The sequence below is a fragment of the Ochotona curzoniae genome, unplaced genomic scaffold (genome assembly GCF_017591425.1).
Source record: "Ochotona curzoniae isolate NIBS_2020 unplaced genomic scaffold, NIBS_Ocur_1.0 contig_3622, whole genome shotgun sequence".
In the NCBI taxonomy this organism is placed as follows: Eukaryota; Metazoa; Chordata; class Mammalia; order Lagomorpha; family Ochotonidae; genus Ochotona; species Ochotona curzoniae.
The window spans coordinates 1,703,948-1,723,712 of NW_024465926.1; the positions used below are offsets into that span (position 1 = coordinate 1,703,948).

Genomic DNA, 19,765 nt, shown 5'->3' on the forward strand with positions numbered 1-19,765 from the left:
CGGAGCTCCTGCCAGGCCACCGCCCAAACTTTTCCCCGGCCCCCTCCCCGGGGCGGGGCGGAGGAACCGGGCGGGCCGGGCGCCGGGAGTCCCGGGCTGCGGCCGGGCGCGCGGGGCCGGCGGGCGGGGCGGGCCGCGTCGGCACCGCCCTCCAGGTGCCGGGCGGGGGCCGGAGGCGGGCGGCGGCGGCGGCGGCCCGCGAGCGCCGGCCGGGCCATGACCCCCGCTCCTCCCTCGCTCAGGCTCGTCGCCGCGGCCCCCGGAGCCCGGCCGCCGCCCCCGCTCCCAGCGCCCGGCCAGGCCCCGTGCGCCCCGGGCGCGGCGCGGCTGTGAGCCCACAGGAAGCGGTGAGTGCCCCGCGCCGCGCGCTGCCCACCCCGGCCCCTGGCCGCCCTGCCCCCCGAGCCGCGCCGCGCGCTGTCCACGCCCCGCGGGGGGCTCGGCGGCGGGCGGGGCGAGGGCCGGGGACCCCTGCGCGCCGTTGGGAGGACTCCGCTGCCCGCACGCGGGGCCTCGGGAGAGTTGGCCCCAGTGGCCGCGGTGCAACTTCCGCAGGGCGGCGGGGGGTGTGTCCCCGCGCGTGCCTCGAGCCCCCCCACCCCGCACCTGACACCCCGCGCTGTCACCGGTGCCTTGGAGTGGACCCGACCAGCCTTGGCCGAGCGCTGGACGGGAGCCCGGCAGGGGGTGGGGGCGGGAGGCCTCGGGAGGAGCCATTTCCCCACATCGAGGATTTCAAAATGTATTATTTATGAGCCGCCGCACTTAGGGGCCCCCCCGAGGCTCCGGGGCATCAAAGCAGGTTTACAACCGCAAAGGGCAGGCAGTGTGAACGCCCCGCGCCTGGCCGGGCTGGCTGAGCTAGGCGGAACTGAGAAGAGGGGGTGTCTTGCGTAGACGCCCGTCCCAGGCTACTCCCCGGGGACCGCGGCTTGGTGGGCGGGACCTCGCGTGCTGGGACTTCTCAGTCCCCAGATGGACCTGGACATCCTAGCTAAGAGGGAGAGTGAGGCGGAGGACCTGAGACCTGTGGATGCGTGGGGGAGGCATGGTGCAGATGGGGAAACTGAGGCAGGGAGAGTCCCAGGTTCCGAAACTGGCCCAGAGCCTGCCCCCAACACCTCCCTCTCTCCCAGATGGTCTTGCACCAGGAAGCGCCACCTTGCCTGGCCAGGTCACACCCACCCTGGAGTGCACACCCCACCCTGGGATGGGAGGGAGGGAGAGAGGGCAGCCGGGTATTTATGGAAAGCTTTAATCCCTGCCAGCCCCAAGGGGCTGTGAGTGCCACCTAATCCCCTCCCCCTGGAGCACCTTCCCCTGCTGGGGGCACACTGCTTCCTCTGCCCTCAGCTTGGTCACCCCTGGAGACTAGAGGTGGGAGGGTCCCAGCCCCAGAGCCCGGCAGGGGGTGTCCTGCTGAGCACAGGGCGCTGACCCACCTCCTGCTGGGAACAGGTACCACCACTGCCCTGGCTCCAAGGACGAGGCAGCAGGGGCTCGGAAAGGGACACAGTGACCCTTGGCTGGGAAGGGACAAGGCTGAGCCCAGAGCTCTGAGCCCTGGAGCCAAAGGCTTTTCCCTTGGATGGGAACAGGGCCACGCCTCTGACTGCCAGGACCCTCACATCCACGTTCAGAACCCTGCAACGACTGGCGGCATGCACGTGGCACGGTGTCTGTCCCAAGTGTTCATCCTTGGAGCAGAACTGCCAGCCCCCGGAGCCGCCTCACTCCTGGCCCCTCCGTTTGCATTCCTCCTTCCAGTTTTTAAATCAGGGTCTTCATTGCCGGGTAGGCTTGAGGGAGGCGCTTGTCTGAGCTGCAGCACACAGTGGCCCTGAGGAAGCAGGGGGCACCGGGGAGGCCAAGGCCCAGCCTGGCAGGGGGGTGCCCGCTTCTGCTTCCTGTTGGTGAGAGGCTGTGGCTGCTGTCCCAGGGCGGGGGGGGGGGGGCTCCTGCAGACACTGGCAGCTCAGCCTCAGGTCTGCGCCCCACAGCTGGGGGGCCCGGAAGGAAGCATGTGACATGGGGAGCTGGCCCAGCACGGTCCCTTTGGCTGGAATGACAAGAATCCTAATCCTGTTGCAAAAAGAGGGTGTCCCCTTGTGCCCGCTGCCCCGTGGACAGCGAGCACTCACCCCGGAGCTGCTGTAGCCAAGCCTCGTGCCGGCCCTGCTCACTAGTCCACCTGCCTGGGCACATTCCTGCCCTCACCTGCTCCTTCTAGAAGGTCTTTGTTAAGGAGTCAGGGCAGGCCTGGGCAGTAGGGACCCAGCCCAGAGCTGGCTTCCAGCCTGCCAGTCCTGTCCCATTCCTGGGCCTCAAGGCCCTTGCTTAGGGTCAGCTGTGTGCTTCAGCCACGTGGAGTGGCAGGTAAGCCAGGAAGGACTTTGCCAGAGAGAACATGTTCCCTGCGGCCACTGGGCAGCCCTGGGTTCGTAGGATCCACTTGTGGCAAGCTCCCCTTGAGCCCTAGGCCAGGCGAGCCTCTGTGGTCCGTGGACACCTGGCATCTGGAGGGACTGCAGACGCTGGGGTGTCTCCTAGTGGGGTCCCCTGGGTGGGCTCTGTGTCCCTGACAGTGCCGGCAGTATGGGAGCCGGCCGCCGTGCCCTCACCACTGTGGGCGCTAACTTGTGGCACCGCGAGCAAGGCCGCTGCGGGCGGAAGGCAGTGTCACCGTGGCCTCATGTCCGGTCTGGTGGAGGCAGCTGGGAGCTGCACAGCCTCACCCAACCGCAGCTCAGAGAGGGCGGGCCCTGAGCAAGTGCGTCTTTTTTTTTTTTTTTAATGAAAGAACTACTGAGAGAGGAGAAACAGAGCTTCCATCCACCAGTTCACTTCCCGGAGGGTCGCAATGACCGGGGCTGGGCCAGCTGGGGCCAGGAGCTTCTTCAGGCTCTCCCACACGGGTGCGGAGTCCCAAGGCTTTGGGCCGTCCTCCACTGCTTTCCCAGGCCACAGGCAGGGAGCTGGGTTGGATGTGGAGCAGACGGGACTGAAACCAACATTGCAGGCGCCAGCTTAACCCACCGTGCCAGCCCTGGAAATGCATCTTTAATACCATCCATCCCTCTTGACCGGGAGGATCTTGATGTCTCAAGCTGCCATGCCAACAATTGGAGGGAACGCATGGGGTCCCACAGCTAAGCCACCCCTGGCTGCGTCCTGGCCCGCCCTGTGTGGCTGTGTGACACCCTCAGACAGCTCCGGACCACAGCACAGGCCTTGCCTTGGCCTACAGCGTCCGAGCGGGGCTGAGGGATCGCTCACCATCGTGTCGGGTGGGAAGGCTGTGGCTGAGGGTCGGCGCAGTAGAGTTTACAGTAACCTTGGCCCGCTGAGCCACAAGCTAGCTGTCAGCCGACATGGCCCCAGGAACGAAGCCTGGGGGCTAAGGGCCCCTGCTCCACAAGCAGCCAGAGAGGCAGAGTGGAGCTTCAAGTCTTTCCACACGAGGAGTGGACAGGGCTCCCTGTACCCAGCAGACCCCCAGGGGTATCCAGGGGGCAACACCATATACACCTCCGAGGGGGCGTAATGCCTGTCCCACCGCAGGCTGGGGGCCAAGCCGGCTCCTCACCTGCCAGGAAGGACCTGCCCATTGCCAGGGCCAAGCGTGCGGCCTCAGAGTTGAAATGAAAGAGGAACTGTTTCTGTGGTGTGAACCACTGAGTGGAAGATCTCTATCTCTCCCTCTCTTTCTATAACTCTGACTTTGAAATAAAATAAATCCTAAAACAAAAAATCAACAAAGCACTCCGGGGCCTGACTGGCTGTACCGAGTTCCAGGGGAGCCCCCTGGGTCTGGAATGGGTCTCAGGCGGTTCTGCCGTGCGGCCAGCCAGGCTCCCAGTGCCGCCGCCTGCAGTGAGGACACAGGTTCCAAGCCAACAAGGCCGAGGCAGCACCTGGGCCTCTGCGTTTTGCCAGGTCCTATTCAGCCACGCAGGCATGCTCACAGCAGCGAAGCCCTGGAGGAAAGGTGTGGCCGGAAGCCACTGCCCCCCATCCCTGCCCACGTCATCACGACAAAGGTGTTCCTTGGATTTATGCTTGGCATGGAAGCCTGTCCTCTGCCAGCACCCCCGGCCTACGTCCTCGCCGTGTGTGTGCTGTGCCCTTCACCCCCACTTTCAAGGTAAGAGAAGTGGGGGGCTAGTGCTGTGGCATAGCGGGTAGAGCTGCCACTTCAGTGCCAGTACTCCAAATGGGTGTTGGTTCAAGTCCCAGCTACTCTACTTCCAATGTAGCTCTCTAATGCACCTGGCAAAGCAGCAGTGGGTGGCCCAAGTGGGGGCCCCTGCACCCATGTGGGAAGCCAGAATGAGGCTCCTGGCTCCTGGCTACAGCCTGGCCTGGCCCAGCCCTTGTGGTTGCAGTCATTTGGGAAGTGAACCAGCAGTTGGAAGACTTCTTACTCTCTCTCAAATAAACAGATCTTTTAACAAAGCTTTAATGAAGCTCCTGGCTCGTCTCCCGGCAGACATCTCATGCCCTCCCTGGCCCCGTCTAAGGGATCACACTGCACACCCCCAGCAACCCGCCATGTCCACGTTCAGTTCCACAACTTCTGGCCTTCTCTGTCCTCAGCGAGCTTGAACCCTGGCTGCTGGCTCTGGGTCCCAGGGCTGGGGCACCTGAGAGGCTGTGCTGCTCTCTGGGGGAGGGGGATGTGTCTCTGGGGTTCCCAGTTGGCCCTGCCTCCGCACCCCCTGGAATGCACGCTTGTCCCCGGTGTCCTCAGAGCAGGGTGTCTGCTTCTCACGCTGAGCCTGCCCTGGCCTCCTGCCCCTGCTTCCTCCCAGGGACCTCCTGACCTGAGCGCAGTCCCTTCCTGCTGCCCAGGAGGCTGTCTCCAGCTGTTCCCCGGACCGCGGCAGGAGGCCGGGCTGTCTTCCAGGGCTCTCCTCCCTGCCTGTGTGTCCGCCTTGTCACTCTGAAGGATCTCAGTTCGGAGGCAGTGCCCACTTTGGTCTTGTCCACACGTGGCACGTTAAGCAGTCTTCTAAGGCCACATTCCAGGATGCGCCATCCTACCCTTCTTTTTTATTTGCTAAATCTAATGTCGTTTCTTCTTTTTTTCTCCTACAACTAAATACTTTTTCAAATCTTATTCTAAATTATTTTTTCTTTTTATTTCACCACCAACCAAAAAACCAACCAAAACCAATCAAACATAAAACAATAATAACAACACCCCCCCAAAACCCAATAACACAAACCCTCTCAAAAACCACACTCCAAAAAAACTTACACATTCCACTCTCTCAATCCAACAAAAATACTCTAAAACATCTCATAAACAAAACCACAATATATCTCATTTCCAACCAAACCTCAACCCCAATCATAACCTATACCTTAATCTCATATCCCGCACTATACTTATATAGAATTAATTGTATGTATCATATATGATAATATATAGTGCTTTGTGTTATTGATCATCCTTCCCCTTCACCTTAGAGAGTATCGAGATAGAAGTGTCCCCTGATAGTGTGTGATGATGAGTAGTATGTTGGTCTTCCCCCCCCCGCGCTCGCCCGTTGTGGCCAGCTCCAAACAGTCCCGCCCACCACTGTCTCCACAGGCCTGCGGGGTTGCCGGCGCCGACATGGGGCTGAAACTGTCCTGCCTGAAAGGTAAGGCCCCACCGGGGGGCGGGGAAGGGCTGGAGTCAGGAAGGGCCTGGCAGCTGCGCAGTACACAGCAGGTGTCTTGTCAGTGGTCTCTGGTTCTGAGTGCCTCGAGGCCTGCCCTGGAGCATCATGGGGAGGTGTGATCCCTGGGGACCCCACACCTACCCCAACCGCAGTAACCCCAGGCTGCACAGAAGGAGCTGTCCCAAGCCTATCCCAGCCTATCCCAGCCTATCCCAGCCTATCCCAGCCTATCCCAGCCTATCCCAGCCTATCCCAAGCCCATGCCCGACTATCCCAGCCTATCCCAGCCTATCCCAAGCCCATGCCCGACTATCCTAGCGTATCCCAAGCCCATGCCCGACTATCCTAGCCTATCCCAAGCCCCTCCAAATTGGCCTCAGCAGCCCACCTGCTCAGCTTCCTCCGCTTCCTTCCTGCTCCCAGGAACTTGGTTGCCTGCTGCCCCCAACACCTGCACACCCCTGCGTCTGTGCAGGTGGGCCATCTTCCTGGGGGGGCATCACCTTCCCTCTCCCCTGCAGAGAAGGGGGTGTCCAGATGGCATGAACTGGGAATGAAACAGACCGCCTTAGGGTTTTGGTGTCACTGCCATTACCTTGAGACCTGGAACTCATGTCTGCCATGCCACGCACGCGCGAGTGTGCTGCCTGCACAAGCCCTCCATCAGCCCCCCGCCCCCCATCCAGCAACCATTTGTTTCAGTACTGCTTGCATCAAGTTCCCGCAAGCCCAGGAGCCCATCCTTTGAGCACTAGGCAGGCTGCGGATACTGTTCGCCGTGAGTGAAGGAATAATTTAATGGAAGGCTAAGGAGAAGCCACAGGACCCTGAAGAAAGGGGAGGAGGAAGGAACCTCCAGAAGACGTGACCTCGGGTTCCCCTGACAGGGCTGAAGCAATGCAAGACAGTATCCGGTGGGCCAGCTTGGGGCTCAGGCCTGCCCAGCAGCCTCAGAGGTGGGGCATTTGATAGGCACCCTGGAGGAGAAAGCAACCCGTGTGCCTCTAGGCCCCTCAGGGCCCCAGGCCAAGCCCAACAGGGAACAGGGAGATACTTATTGACCAAGTGTCAGTGGAGCCAAGTCGGTCTGGACCTAAGGAGTGGATCTGGGCCTATGTGGTAGATCTGGGCCTGACTGAGTGGATCTGGGCTGACTGGGTTGATCTGGGCCTGAGGAGTTGATCTGGGCCTGAGGGGTTAATCTGGACCTGTGGGGTAGATCTATGCCTGACTGAGTGGATCTGTGCCTGAGGGGTGGATCTATGCCTGACTGGGTTGATCTGGGCTTGAGGGGTGGATCTGGGCCTGAGGGGTGGATCTGGGCCTGAGGGGTGGATCTGTGCCTGAGGGGTGGATCTGGGCCTAACTGAGTGGATCTGGGCCTGAGGGGTGGATCTATGCCTGACTGGGTTGATCTGGGCTTGAGGGGTGGATCTGGGCCTGAGGGGTGGATCTGGGCCTAACTGAGTGGATCTGGGCCTGAGTGGATCTGTGCCTAAGGGGTGGATCTATGCCTGACTGGGTTGATCTGGGCTTGAGGGGTGGATCTGGGCTGACTGGGTTGATCTGGGCCTGAGAAGTGGATCTGGGCTGACTGGGTTGATCTGGGCCTGAGAAGTGGATCTGGGCTGACTGGGTTGATCTGGGCTTGAGGGGTGGATCTGGGCTGAGGGGTGGATCTGGGCCTGACTGAGTGGATCTGTGCCTAAGGGGTGGATCTATGCCTGACTGGGTTGATCTGGGCCTGAGGGGTTGATCTGGGCCTGAGGGGTTGATCTGGGCCTGAGGGGTTGATCTGGGCCTGAGGGGTTGATCTGGGCCTGAGGGGTAGATCTGGGTCTGAGGGGTGGATCTGGGCCTGAGCAAGCTCTTAAGCTCTCAAAGCTGCAGATGGCTCCTTTCTGGGTGCTGCCCAGGGTGGAGCCCGAGTGTGAAGGGGGCCCTCCCTATTCTTGGGGTTTTCCTGTAATTACCTTAGAATCTACCCTACCGTGACGTGCAGTGAGGTGAGCAGCTCAGTGGCCTTGCGTGCCCTCATGCTGCTGAGCCACGACCCCCACATCCTCCTCCGGATTGGGCCTGTCGTCACCCCAGGTGGACACTGCACCCACAGACTCTACTTTGTCCTAATGGCTCCGGGGATTCTCCCAGGTGGAGCTTGGGGGTCTGTCCTGTGATGTGGGAGTGCGGGTTATTGCCCCCTCTGACTTGACCCCGGGCTGTAGCATTCACAGCTGCTGGGGACTTTTCTCAAAAAGAACCCATCCCTGCAGGTGTATCTGAGGCCACTTCCCTCCTATCCCAGGCTCAGCCAGGGCTGGGGATCCACTCTCACCAACTTTCACAGGGGCTGCTAAGGGCTGGGGAGGCGGAGTGGGAGACCAGCTTCTGCTCTTGTACCCCGCCTTGCCAACTCTGTGCTGCCAATCCTGGTCTCTGGAGTGGCGAGGGCCAACATGGGCCCGAGTGTCACCCAGGGGCCAGGCCCAGCCCTGCCACCCAGAGGCCCCGCACCTCTCTCCGTGGGACTTTTTCCGTCCCTGGCACTGGGGCAGTGCAGGGAGGAAGGTGGCCCGCTCTGAGAGGCCGTCCCTGGCACTGGGGCAGTGCAGGGAGGAAGGTGGCCCGCTCTGAGAGGCCGTCCCTGGCACTGGGGCAGTGCAGGGAGGAAGGTGGCCCTCTCTGAGAGGCCGTCCCTGGCACTGGGGCAATGCAGGGAGGAAGGTGGCCCGCTCTGAGAGGCCGTCCCTGGCACTGGGGCAGTGCAGGGAAAAAGGTATTCCTGCAAAGCGCAGACCAAGCAGTCGGCAGCTGTCGCTTAATCCTGGGCTCCCTGAGAAGTTGTGGGGCAGGTCTTCATGCATTGAAAGTGGGGCTGTGAGGTGCCAGGCGCCCGCCTGATCAGCCTGGGTCCCTGGTGACCTTCCCTCCCTGGTCAGTGATGGCCTGCCCTTGGGGAATAGCCAGGTGGGCTCCATCGGCCTGGGGGTTACAGCTGAAGGTGATAGTCGCGTTGTGCCCAAACCTAGAATCCCCTGACACACATCAGCGCAGGACAACCCTGGTCCTGGCAGACAAACAAGTGACTCTGGAGTCTGGCGCTGAGCCCCGAGCAAGGCCAGGATGGCTTCCTTCTGACAGAGGACAGGCTAACGGGGACAGGCAAGAAGCTGTGAGTGCCCCAGGAGCTGCTATGACAAATGCCGCAGGTGGGGGTAGGAGGCTTCAAACCAGAGCAATGGGTCCTGCCAGGGAGACCCCTGGGGCCAGCGGGGCGGTGCCTCTGTACCCCAGGTCTCAGGTCCCCGGCTCCAGGTCTTCTCCCCCTCACCTCTGGATTTAGAGCCCGGCATCCAAGCTGAGCTGGTCACTGGTTACACCGGCGAACACCTGGCTTCCGAGTCAGGTCGAATGCTGAGCGCCTGAGTTGATGGGAACGGGCACACCATGACCCTCTGCAAGTCACCTCCCCTCAGAGCCTTCCTGGGTGCAGGGCAGACACGTGCCTGAAGCGGCAGCCATCTGGAGCCTGACGGAGGAGCCCAGCTGTTCCCCGACCTTCTGAGACCAAAGGGGACTCCCCTGGAAGCCATGAGCTGTTAATGGGAGGGCCCTGGCGTCCCAGGAGCCCCCGCTCGCACCTTCACCTTCAGGGAGAGGCTGGTGGCATCAGCAGGCTTACAGATGGGAACGCCGAGTTGGAAATTGGGGCAGAGGGAACGAGGGCGACTTTTAGCCAGCACGGTGGGGGAGCCGAGAATGAAGTAACCTGGGGGCAGAGGTCAGAGTTCAACTCCTGAAGATCCCAGCGTGTGCCAGTCCTCAGCTCCCCTGTCTGTGTGGGGCGGGGGCTCTGAGACCCGAGATGAACAGTAGCCGCGGGGCCCAGTCAGTCTTGGCAGCTGCCTGCTCTGGGGGGCGCTTCCAGGGGTACAGGACCCTGGGCAGGAAGAGGGATCTGGGGGAAGCTTTCCTGCCGAGCCCCTGGGAGCGCCTGGATTGGCTGTTGCGACACCTGTGTTTTTAATTGGCCTCCCACGCTCCAGTCTCAACTGAGAGTGGCACTGCAGCCCTGCCATGGAGTGGACATGGGGTTGCAGCTGCTGCATGGGAGTCCACCCGGCGGGCAGGCACCCTTGCCGTGTGCGCAGCCTGGCCCAGGTCCCCAGGCTGCAGGCATGAGCAGGGCAGCTGGTCAGCTGTGCAAGGCCTAGGACAGCATGGTCCAGGAGGGCATCACCCGGGAAGGCTACCGAGCCTGAAGGAGCTGGCGTGCTGAAGAGCAGACAGGCAGGAGTCCCAGGGGATAAAGCTGTGCGTCAAGGCCAGGCTTCAGGAAGAAGTCAGGAATTGAGGGGTGACAGGGGCAGGCTGGGCAGGACCCTGGGAGCTTAGCTCAAGGATGAAGGGGACATTCCTTTGCCAACATGGAGGAGCAGATTTTAGGACCACTGCGCAGTTTGGTGTCATGGGAACTCCCACGGCGGGATCCAGCCCAGCTACACTGAGCTAGAACCACAGGCTGCTGCCCATTTAGCCCTGTGTGCCTGGGCTGGGGCCCACCTCCGCTTCCAGTCCGGTTTCCTGTTTGTGCACACCTCAGGAGGCAGCAGGCGATGGCCCACATGGCGGGGTCACCGTCACCCACATGGAGTTCCTGGCTCCTGGCTTTGGCTGGCACAGCCTTGGCTGGTTGGTGGCTTTTACACAATGAACTGGCAGATGGCAAGCTCCGTCTGCCTCTCAAGTGTGAGTAATGAATTCCCCGCTTTTTAGAAAGAACTTAGGAGAGCAGTACAAATTATGGGGACAGTCCTAGCTCATGAGCCTATGCCCCCTGCCCTCCCCCCAAGCCAGGCTGTCATGGCTGTATGTGGGTCCAGGCAGTCCTGGTGACAGCTGGCACCCTGGCTCTGCAGAGGGGGGCTGCCTGAGGCAGCGGGGAGCAGGTGAGCTGGGCTGGGGTCCCGGCATGCACCCTCTGGAACCTCCTCAGCAGACCCTGTTCCAGAAGCTGGGAGAGCAGAGGGACCCCTGGCCTACTCAGAAGCAGTGCCGGAGCAGATGGTCCCCGGGCTGGCCCCGCCCTGGGTCCCTGGCAGAGCAGGAAGCCCTCCTGGCCACAGCAGGGACTTAGCACATCTCCCTTGTCACCATTGCTTAAGCTAAGCCTCCAGCACCTGCTGTCCTCGGGACAGGGGAGCACCAGCAGGCAAGAGACCAGATAGCTCCCTGCCCCCAGCCCCAGGCCACGCATGGGTGGGTCAGGCTGGGGGATCTGCAGTGTTGGCCGTGCCGCCGGCTGCTCACCTTGTCCTCATGCCCCGTCTGGCTCCTCTGGGATCAGCATCCACAGTGCCCTGCTCATTTTAGAACCCCAGCACACAGTAGGGCCACAGCACATGCACAACACAGCCAGGCTGGGCCTTGGGCAGCAAGGCCGGGGCACCCGAGACAGGCGCCCTTCCTCGGGGCCGGCCCGGATGAGGAGGAAGCAGAGGGGAGGTAGCTGAAGCATGAGGCAGGAAGCAGGTGCCAGGCTCAGGGCAGCTTCCTTGGTCCCCTGGCTGACCGGGTGTCACCTGGAGATAAAGTGGCTCGGGGCTCCCAGGCCTGGGGAGTCGCTGGGCAAAGTGCCGAGCCCTCTGCCTATTTTCCCGAAGTTTTTTTTTTTTTTTTTTACTTTTGTTTATGTTTATTTGAAAAGCAGGACAACAGAGAGGGATGAGAACTCTTCTAAATGTCCCCGGCAGCCGGGCTAGGCCAAGCTAACGCCAGGAGCTCAGAGTCCCTCCGGGTCCCCTCTGGGTGGCGAGGACCCAGGTCGGTGGGCCTGAGCCGTCACTGCTGCCTCCAGGGTGCGTGGGCAGGGAGCTGGAAGTCGCGCAGGGGTCTAACCGTGGGGCCAGGGTTCCAGGTGAGAGCCACGGGGGCCACCCCGGGGCGCCAGCGCCTCCGTTCATCTTTGCCTCAGTGCTGTGGTTCCTCCCAGGCGCACCAGCGGCTCATCCCTGACGCAAGCGTAGGCTTTCTCCTTAATTAAAAAGAGATTGAAAACCTCCACCGCCGTCTGTCTGCCAAAGGCAGAACCTCCAGCGCGGCCCCAGCCTCAACTCGTGACAGCCCAGGCTTTTCCTATTATTGTGGAATTAAAAACAAACAGATTAAGTGCATCTGGAACCAAGGGAGGCATTTGTTTTTGTTTTTTTTTAAAGATGTATTTATTTTTATTGGAAAGGCAAATTTATAGAGAAAAAGAGACAGAGGAAGATCTTCCATCCTCTGGTTCACTCCCCAAGTGGCCACAATGGCAAGAGCTGAGCTGACTCAAAGCCAGGAGCCAGGAGCCTCCTCTGAGTCTCCCTTGTGGGTGCAGAGTCCTAAGGCCTTGGAGCCATCGTGCCAGCCCCTGCTCTGTTTTAAGGCAGAGTTAGATTTTCTGTTGTCTGTTGGTCTGCTCCCCAAATGGCTGCAATGGCCGCATGGGGCTAGCCAGGCACTCCACCAGGGCCTCCCACGTGGGAGCAGGGGCCCAAGCACCTTGGCTGGGCTCCAGCTTCTTCCCAGTGCATTAACATGGAGCCGGATCAGAAACAGCAGCTGAGATATGGATGAACTGGCTCCCGTACAGGATGCAGACACTGTGGGCAGTGGCTTAACCCGCCCTACCACAGCTCTGGCCTCCCCTCCTGGGAACTGAGCTCTTACCTGCCCACCTGGCTCCCGGGGAGGCCCTTCAGAACCAACCCCTGCCCGCCCGGCTGCAGCTCAGGGCCATACCCTGATGACCCCAGGCAAGGTCCTGCCTCAGTGGGCCAGGCACCTGGAAGATGGGGTCTTAATGCCATCTGGGGGTTGGGGGAGAAATAATAGGCTCAACAGCCCCACCCTGCGAACACTTTCTTCCTGCGCCCTGCCCCCAACCATAGCGTGGGGTGTCCCTGCTGTTTCCAGTGGCCCCAAAATCCTCATGTCCCATGTTTGGTGCTGGCAGAGGAAACGGGCTGGGTGTGGGCTTGGGGGCTGTGCCCTTGGCCCATGCTTAGGCAGCTAAGTCTCACAGCTGAGTGGCACCCAGTGGGCCCCCAAATCAAGCAGGTGCCCAGACACTGGGGGTTTACAGTCAGCGGTGTCCCGGAACAACCGGGCTAGGTCTGGGCACTCCTCTCCTGCTCGCCCTGCGTGGAATGAGGGGCAGTTCCAGAGGGGTGCTGGGCACCACCCTTCCTTCTGCAGGTGACAAAGCAGGACTGAAAGCTCCCCTGCATCGTAGGTCCCCCGAGTGGCAGTGTCTGGGGGACAGGGAGTGACAAAGGCGGATCCCCAAGGCGGGCGTCCAGGGCTGTGAGCTAAGGCGCACTCCTCTAAAGAACCAGTAGAGGGCGCCCTCACCCCACGCTGCCGGCACAGGCCTGGCTGTGGGTTGGAGCCCCAGCTGCGGGGAGGGAAGTGGGGTCTCCGGCGCGGCCCCCCTGGCCCAGGGCTTTGGAAGGAGCAGCGGCTTACAGGAGAATGTGTGTGCACCCATCGTCCTTGTCTGGACAAGGAGTGTGAGGACAGGGCCTGGCCGGGGACGATGGCAGGGGGTCTAGAGGCATGGGGGAAGCTGGTCACTGCCCAGGACTCCCCAGGCCTGGCCGCTGTCTCCCACTCCGTGTCCCACCCCTGGTGTTTTGTCCCCAGCAATACCAGTCTTGTGGCCCTGTTTTTGCACTTGGGTCACTGGTTCCCACGGCCGCCTGGCTGCGGCTGGGAGACTCACCTGGTGCCTCCCTCTTCGAGCAGGCGGGATGGGGTCCACATGAGCATCTCACTGCCCAGCGGGCATGGGTGGCCACCCAGGGACTGTGGCCCTGGAGCCAGAGGCAGAGCTGGGCCTGGTCTGCCTGGCCTCCTGGGGCCTGCCTGTGCAGCCCTTGTGACAGGGACTTTGTGTCTGGTTTGTGTGTGGCTCTGCCCTCAGGAGTGGCACCCCCTCGTGCCAGGGAAGGGACTGAGTGCGGGCAGTGACCCCAGCAGCCTGGCTGGGCCACCCTCTGGGGAAGGCTTCCTGCCCCACCATCCTGCCCTGGAGCCTGGACTGTCCTCCTGGGGCCCCAGGGAGGGGGCCCTGGAATCCTAGCCCGGCCCTTCCCCTCAGGAAATAGGCTTTTAATGGCCCGAGGCAGGCACGTAATTACCGAGTCACAATCCTGCCTTAGCACGGAGGAGGCTGGCCAGAGCTGGCATTTGCTTGTTAATCCCCGAAGTCGGCTTTGTGCCGCCTGGGGTCTTGCCCTCCTTCCTGCCAGTGACCTCACCTGGGGCGCCTCCCCTCCTGCTGCCCCTCTGCACCCTCTGACCCTCCACACCCCCACCCTGAGCGGCCTGAGGCTTCCAGGCCCCAACGCGCCTCCTGTCACCCACGGCTTCCCTGTGTGGTGGGGACAGCTTCCACCTGCGGCCGGGCGTGGGGCTTGGGTTTTGTTGTTCCCATGTTGGCAAGCCTCAGGTGCCTGATCCCTACTGGGATGTCTGTCCCAGGCTGCCAGCCCGGTGCAATGGTGTAGAGGAGGGCCCAGGGCCACACACCACAGCCCCTGCTCTCTGTACCCTCTGTGGCAGGACTTGTCGGCTGCCCAGCCAGGCTGGCAGAGCTGTGCAGCCAGTGCAGGCCGCAGCGTCAGACACTTCCTGGGGCCGGCATGGTGGCGCCGCCGTGAGTGAAGCAGCTGGCAACTCTGCCATTCCATATGGGAGCGCCGGTTCGAGTTCCAGCTGCTCGGCTACCAGTCCAGCTCCCTGCTAACACGCCTGGCAAAGCAACGGGAAGACACCTGTGCAGAGAACAAGACTGGGGCTGCTGGCTCCTGGCTGCCGTCTGGCCCAGACCTGGCGGCTGTGGCTGTTGGCGAGTGAACCCATGGGAGGTCGTTCTCTTTTCTTTCTGTGTGTGGTGTCTGCCCCTTTTCAGGAATCCCGCTCACTCCACGGGGTAGGGTTGTGTCTCAGTTGGCTTCTGGAGTCAGCCCGGCCCTGGGTGTCCCTCTCTCCCCGCCCCCGTCCCGGCCCCTCTCCTCGTGGCCGTCCACCTACGTGTGGCTTGTGCCACTCTGACCCTCAGATTTTGTGTCTGTGACGTGGGTAATGCCAGCAGGCTGTGAGGACTGAAGGGACCAAGTCTGCCCTGGGCCAGCGTGGCCTTTCTGAGTGTCCCTCCAGGGCGGAGATACCCCCCCTCCCTGTGCTGTCTTACGGGGGGGCCCAGGGCCCAGCTGCCTCATGGGCCCGGCTTGCAGAGAGAAGCTGCTCCCCAGTGGGTCAAGTCGGAGGCCGGAGTGAGGGTCCAGCACACGCTCTTGGGGTCTGCCTGATTGCCTGGCCCTGCGCTATCCCACCCCCTCGCCCCCTCACCCCTCACCCCCTCCACCCTTCGCCCCTCGCCCCCTCACCGCCTTCACCCCTTGCCCCCTCGCCCCCTCGCCCCTCACCCCTTCGCCCCCTTGCCCCTCATCCCCTCACCCCCTTGCCCCCTCGCCCCCTCGCCCCCTTGGCCCAGACAGCTGTTTGGCCCCAGTGATGGGAAAAGTTCTGCTCTCTGCCATGTTAAGGGGCCCCCAGGATGCAGGGCCTACCCACGCTTCTGACCCCAAGAACAAGTCTGGGGGTTCCCATACCCCTCTCCCTCAGGTCGGGTCATCTGCTGAAAGGGCACCCAGAAGGCCCCGGAGCCGCTGCACTTGGCCCTGGGTCACTAGAGAACAGAGTGGTCAGCTCAGCCAAGGTGGAGGCTGCAGAAAGCGGCGTTCCTCTCGGTGCAGTGCAGATGGGGGCCTGGCAGCCGGGGAAGGCCCATGTTGAAGCATCGGCGTGCCTGCCCCATTCCTGTCCCTAGTGGGAACAGCTGTGGCCGGTGTGGCCTGGGGGAATGAGGTCGTGCTGGAGGACAGTGGAGTGAGGGGACGCCAGCACATGGATGAGCACGTGGAGGACACCTCAGGACAACAGGCCCGAGAAGGGGTGCAGCTCCACGGAGTGTGTGCTTTTTTTTTTTCAATATTTATCTGCTTTCATTTGGAAGGTAGAGTTACTGAGAGAGAAGGGAACCTCCCGTCCACTGGTTCCCTCCCAACGACGGCCACCACAGCCAGAGCTGGGCCGGCCCAAAGCCAGCGGCTTCGCCCAGGTCTCCTGTGCAGGCGCGGGGGCCCTAGCATCTTCCCCTGCTTTCCTTTGCATGCTAGCAGGGGCTGGAGCAGAAGTAGAGCGGCCAAGACTCGAACCAGCGTTCATCCAGGACGCTGGCATCCCAGGTGCTGGCTTAGTTTTGCCGCAGTGCTGGCCCCAGGACCTTTGATCCTCTCTTGTGTGTATGCGTCTCTAGAGGGAGGCCCGAGGAGGCGGGATTCGCTCAGAAACCACACCCTTTGGTCACGGAGCCCGCGTGTGCCGGGAGGAATGGAGGCCAGTGCTGTGGGGACAGCCCGGGGCAGCGGGCAGGAGCTGCCAGTGTTCCCAGCACACGGGCTGTGTTCTCATTTTCAGGTTCTGCTCTCCTCAGGGTGGACAGAGGGGGAGGGCAGGAAGATGGGTGAGCCAGCCAAGGAGGGAGAGATGGGGTGAGCAGAGTGGGGTCTTCAGAGTGTGGACAGGTGACAGACGCAGAAACAGAGGGACTGGGCAAGGACCCAGAGACGTGGCCAAGCTGTGGGGAGACCCCGACTCAGGTCATATCCAGCGGCTGTCATGTTGGGCTGGGGGAGCAGCTCCCTGGGGCTGGAGTCCTGCTGCTTGCTCACCACACTTCTGCACCCAGAGGGGCCCTCCTGGTAACCCCTGGGACAGAAGCTGATGCCCTCTGTCAGAGGGGCCATCTCCTGGGAGTCGGGGCACCAGTGCCCGGCCGGCCACACAGCCTTGGGGCGCGCTGTGATGGCCGGCGGGGAGGCGGCCATGGTGGCAGCTTCCAGCACCACTGACGCCTGTCCCTCTGCTGTGTGTCCACGCCCGGCTTCTCAGGCTTTAAAATGTGCGTCAGCAGCGCCAGCAGCAGCCACGACCAGGCCCCCGTCCTGAGCGACAAGCACCTGGACGTGCCCGACATCATCATCACGCCCCCGACACCCACGGGCATGGGGCTGCCCAGGGACTCGAGGCAGACAGGTGAGCCAGCGCGGCGCCCCGGACGGAGCAGGGCAGGGCAGGCCCAGCTCGCTGGAGCTCCTTCCCTCCCTCCCTCCCTCCCCACCCCTTGGACTAATTAAAAATGTGTGCTCAAATCTGGCCACCGCTGGCCCCAGCCCCAGCAAGACGCAGCGTGTGGAGCAGTCAGCTGTCCAGGCCTGCTGGCAGCAGGGGTGCTGCATGGATGGGGCTGGGCTGGCCTGCCAGGCAGCTGGTTGATTAATGCGCTGTCCTCCTGCTGGCTGTGGCCACTGGCTGGCTGGACGCACCACTTGGAAACACAGCCCGTGCCCAGGCTGGGCCCCGGGCTTCTAGTGGCAGCTGCTCTCAGAGAGGGATGGGCCCAGATGATCCGCCTCCCGCCAGCTGCCCCTGTACCGATGCCGCAGGAGGAGGGGCGTGGGTCGCAGAGGGTCACCGGGCCAGGCCCAGCAGCCTGCTGAGAGAGTGACTGCATTTTCACACGTAACTGAGTTAGGAAAAGTCATCATTCCCATTTCATACACAGGTAAGCTGAGGTTCTGGGTGGGTCCCTGCCACGCCTCTGGTCTCTAGGGTCTGGCCCTGTCCTGGGGGACCCCGAAGTTCCTCACAGTAGAGTCTTCCAGCCTCCGACACACTGTCCTTGCTGGGCACCGGCTGATGCAGTGTGTGGTGGGCACACTTGGGGGCGGGATATTGGATAGAATATTCCAGATGAGCTAGGTTGACACCCCAGCTCTCCCTCTGGAGTGAATGACCAGGTCATCGGATGGCTCTGGGCCAGGTGCTGTGGCGAGCCGGCCTCCGTAGTGACGCCATAGCCGCTTTCCCTCCGGCGCCTTCCTGGCGCCCACCACTGGGCCGAAGGCTTTTCCTGGGGCTTGGTTAACTGTCGTCCAGCCGTGCCACTGGCGGGCACCAAGCTGACCCCTGGTGTGGAGCTGGGAAGAGAGGTCCAGAAAGGAGACTTCCCAGAGGCTCCCTGTGGACTGGGGACCGAGCAGAACCCCCACACCAGCTGAGGTTGGCCCTGGGCACTCAGGGGGCTGTGGCTGGGCCCAGCGCCCTCCTGTCCTCCCCTGCAAAGTGGGATGACCACTGCCCCAGGGGTCTGAGGGTGGGAGGTTCCTGGGCCCAAGAGAAGCTCTAATTATTGACTTGTTTGTGATTCCTTTTATGTTTGAAAGGCAGAGAGATGAGAGGAGCCGCCCACCCTGCTGGCTCACTCTCACAGGGCCCCATTCCCTGGGGAGGGCATGTGTAGGAGCTGGCACCGGGAGCAGAGCCAGGCCTGGCAGCTCGACTGCCGCCAGAAGCCTGCCCCGGGGCGAGCCTCTGCACTGGACCACAGAGCCTGCGCCCCTCCTGCTGTCAGGCCTGGGGAGGCACAGACAAGCGGCCACAGAGCTGCAAGACCCCCGGTCTGAGGCCGGGCCCCTCGCTATGGACACGTGCTGCCTTCCTGCCCCTCCAGGCCGTGAGAGGACAGCAGAGCCTGAGGGAGGCAAGGGCCCCTGGCACAGAGGGCCCCTGGCACAGAGGGCCCCTGGCACAGAGGGCCGCTGCTGAGGGCCAGTGTTCATAGCGGTTAGAGGCAGTGGGCAAGGTGGCCAGGCCTGGGGGTGTCCAGGCAGGGTCCAGGCTTCCCACAGCAGCCAGGGACCGGCAAGCAGGTCCATCAGAGGTGGGGGTGTTCCCTGAGCCCTCCCTCAGCAGCCAGAGCCGAGGAGGGGGCCAGGGACCCCAGCCAGAGGTGTTGCCGGGGAGTGGTCAGGCACAGGCCAGGGCCGCCCCGTGGGACAGGGAGCCGAGTCCCAGCGTGAATCCCCCTGTTGCTCGCAGTCTGGCTGGACGAGACCGGCTCGGGCCCGGATGACGGAGAGATTGAGCCGGAAGCCTGAGGCAGCACCACGGCCGCTGCCCCTGCTGGACACAGCACGCGCCTGAGGCCGCGGTGACAGCTGGGGAGAGGGCTCCCCTGGACAAACAGCAGGAGGACGGCAGTGACACGGACGTGGCCGTGAGGGGCACCGTCCTAAGGCCCCGGAGACGGACAGGAAGTGGCTGCATGCATTCTGCATCAGGCTCCTTTGTGGCGCCCCCTGGGCGGAGGAGACAGCGTAGCCCAGGACAGGTGACGGAGCCGGAGGAGCGTCTGGCCTGCGCGGCCGGCCAGCACACCCTGGGGCCTTGGTGTGGCCTGGACCACATCAGCGGGGGCTGTGGTCCACACAAATACACATTTTTTGGAAGTGAGGCTGGGCCGTGCTGGTGTTTTGTTCTGGCTCGGGGCCTGGAACGCCATACATGTCTCCCGTGGGAGTGGCCATCACATACTAGCTCCCGGCCCGTCAGCATGAAGCTGGGTCAGGCATCGGGAGCAGAGCTGAAAGGAGACGTGGGTGCTGCAGGCAGTAGCTTAGTGTGCTGTGCCACTGTGCCCTTTGAAAGATGCTCCGTCAGCTGGTGTCCGTGGGTGTCTGTGCGTGTTTTCTGTGGCCCCCTGGGTTGGGGTCGCCCACTGTTTTAGCTAGGTTTCTGCAGAAGCAGAACCTAAGCCACAGAACTGTATGTGAGGAGTGGATTGGGGAGGTGGCTCAGAGGCCCTGCAGGAGCCGGGGGAGAGGTGGGCTCGAGCAGCGCCAGGCTGGAGTCAGCCCCGAGCCTGAGGCTCCGACGGGTACCAGGCGTGCCCTCCCAGCTCTCTCCCTGTTCACCGAGAACCCCAGGGACAACGCGCACGGATCACTGAAAGCCAGGTAAGCACTCCAGCCTCGGCGTCAAGCGGGCCTGGTCGTGTGACAGGGGTGCCTGCCTCCCGTCCAAAGCAAAAACAGAAGACGACCCAAGTCCTCGGGCCTCCACACCCGCGTGGGAGACCTGGGAAAAGATGCGGGCTCCTGGCTTCGGCCTGGCACAGCTGCAGCCGTCTCAGCCATTTGGGTAGTGAG

The 19,765-nt window shown here is 62.6% G+C and overlaps 1 protein-coding gene across 1 annotated transcript in view; it reads left to right on the forward strand.

Moving 5' to 3' along the window:
- Positions 1-19,207, forward strand: part of EMC8 (ER membrane protein complex subunit 8) — a 44,558-nt gene extending 25,351 nt beyond the window's left edge. Inside the window, exons 2-4 of the mRNA XM_040982277.1 lie at positions 5,620-5,648; positions 16,668-16,811; positions 18,657-19,207. Of these exons, the coding sequence (XP_040838211.1) occupies positions 5,620-5,648; positions 16,668-16,811; positions 18,657-18,715 (232 nt within the window). The 3' untranslated portion in view covers positions 18,716-19,207. The remainder of the gene's footprint in view (positions 1-5,619; positions 5,649-16,667; positions 16,812-18,656) is intronic.
- The last annotated feature ends 558 nt before the right edge of the window (positions 19,208-19,765 follow it).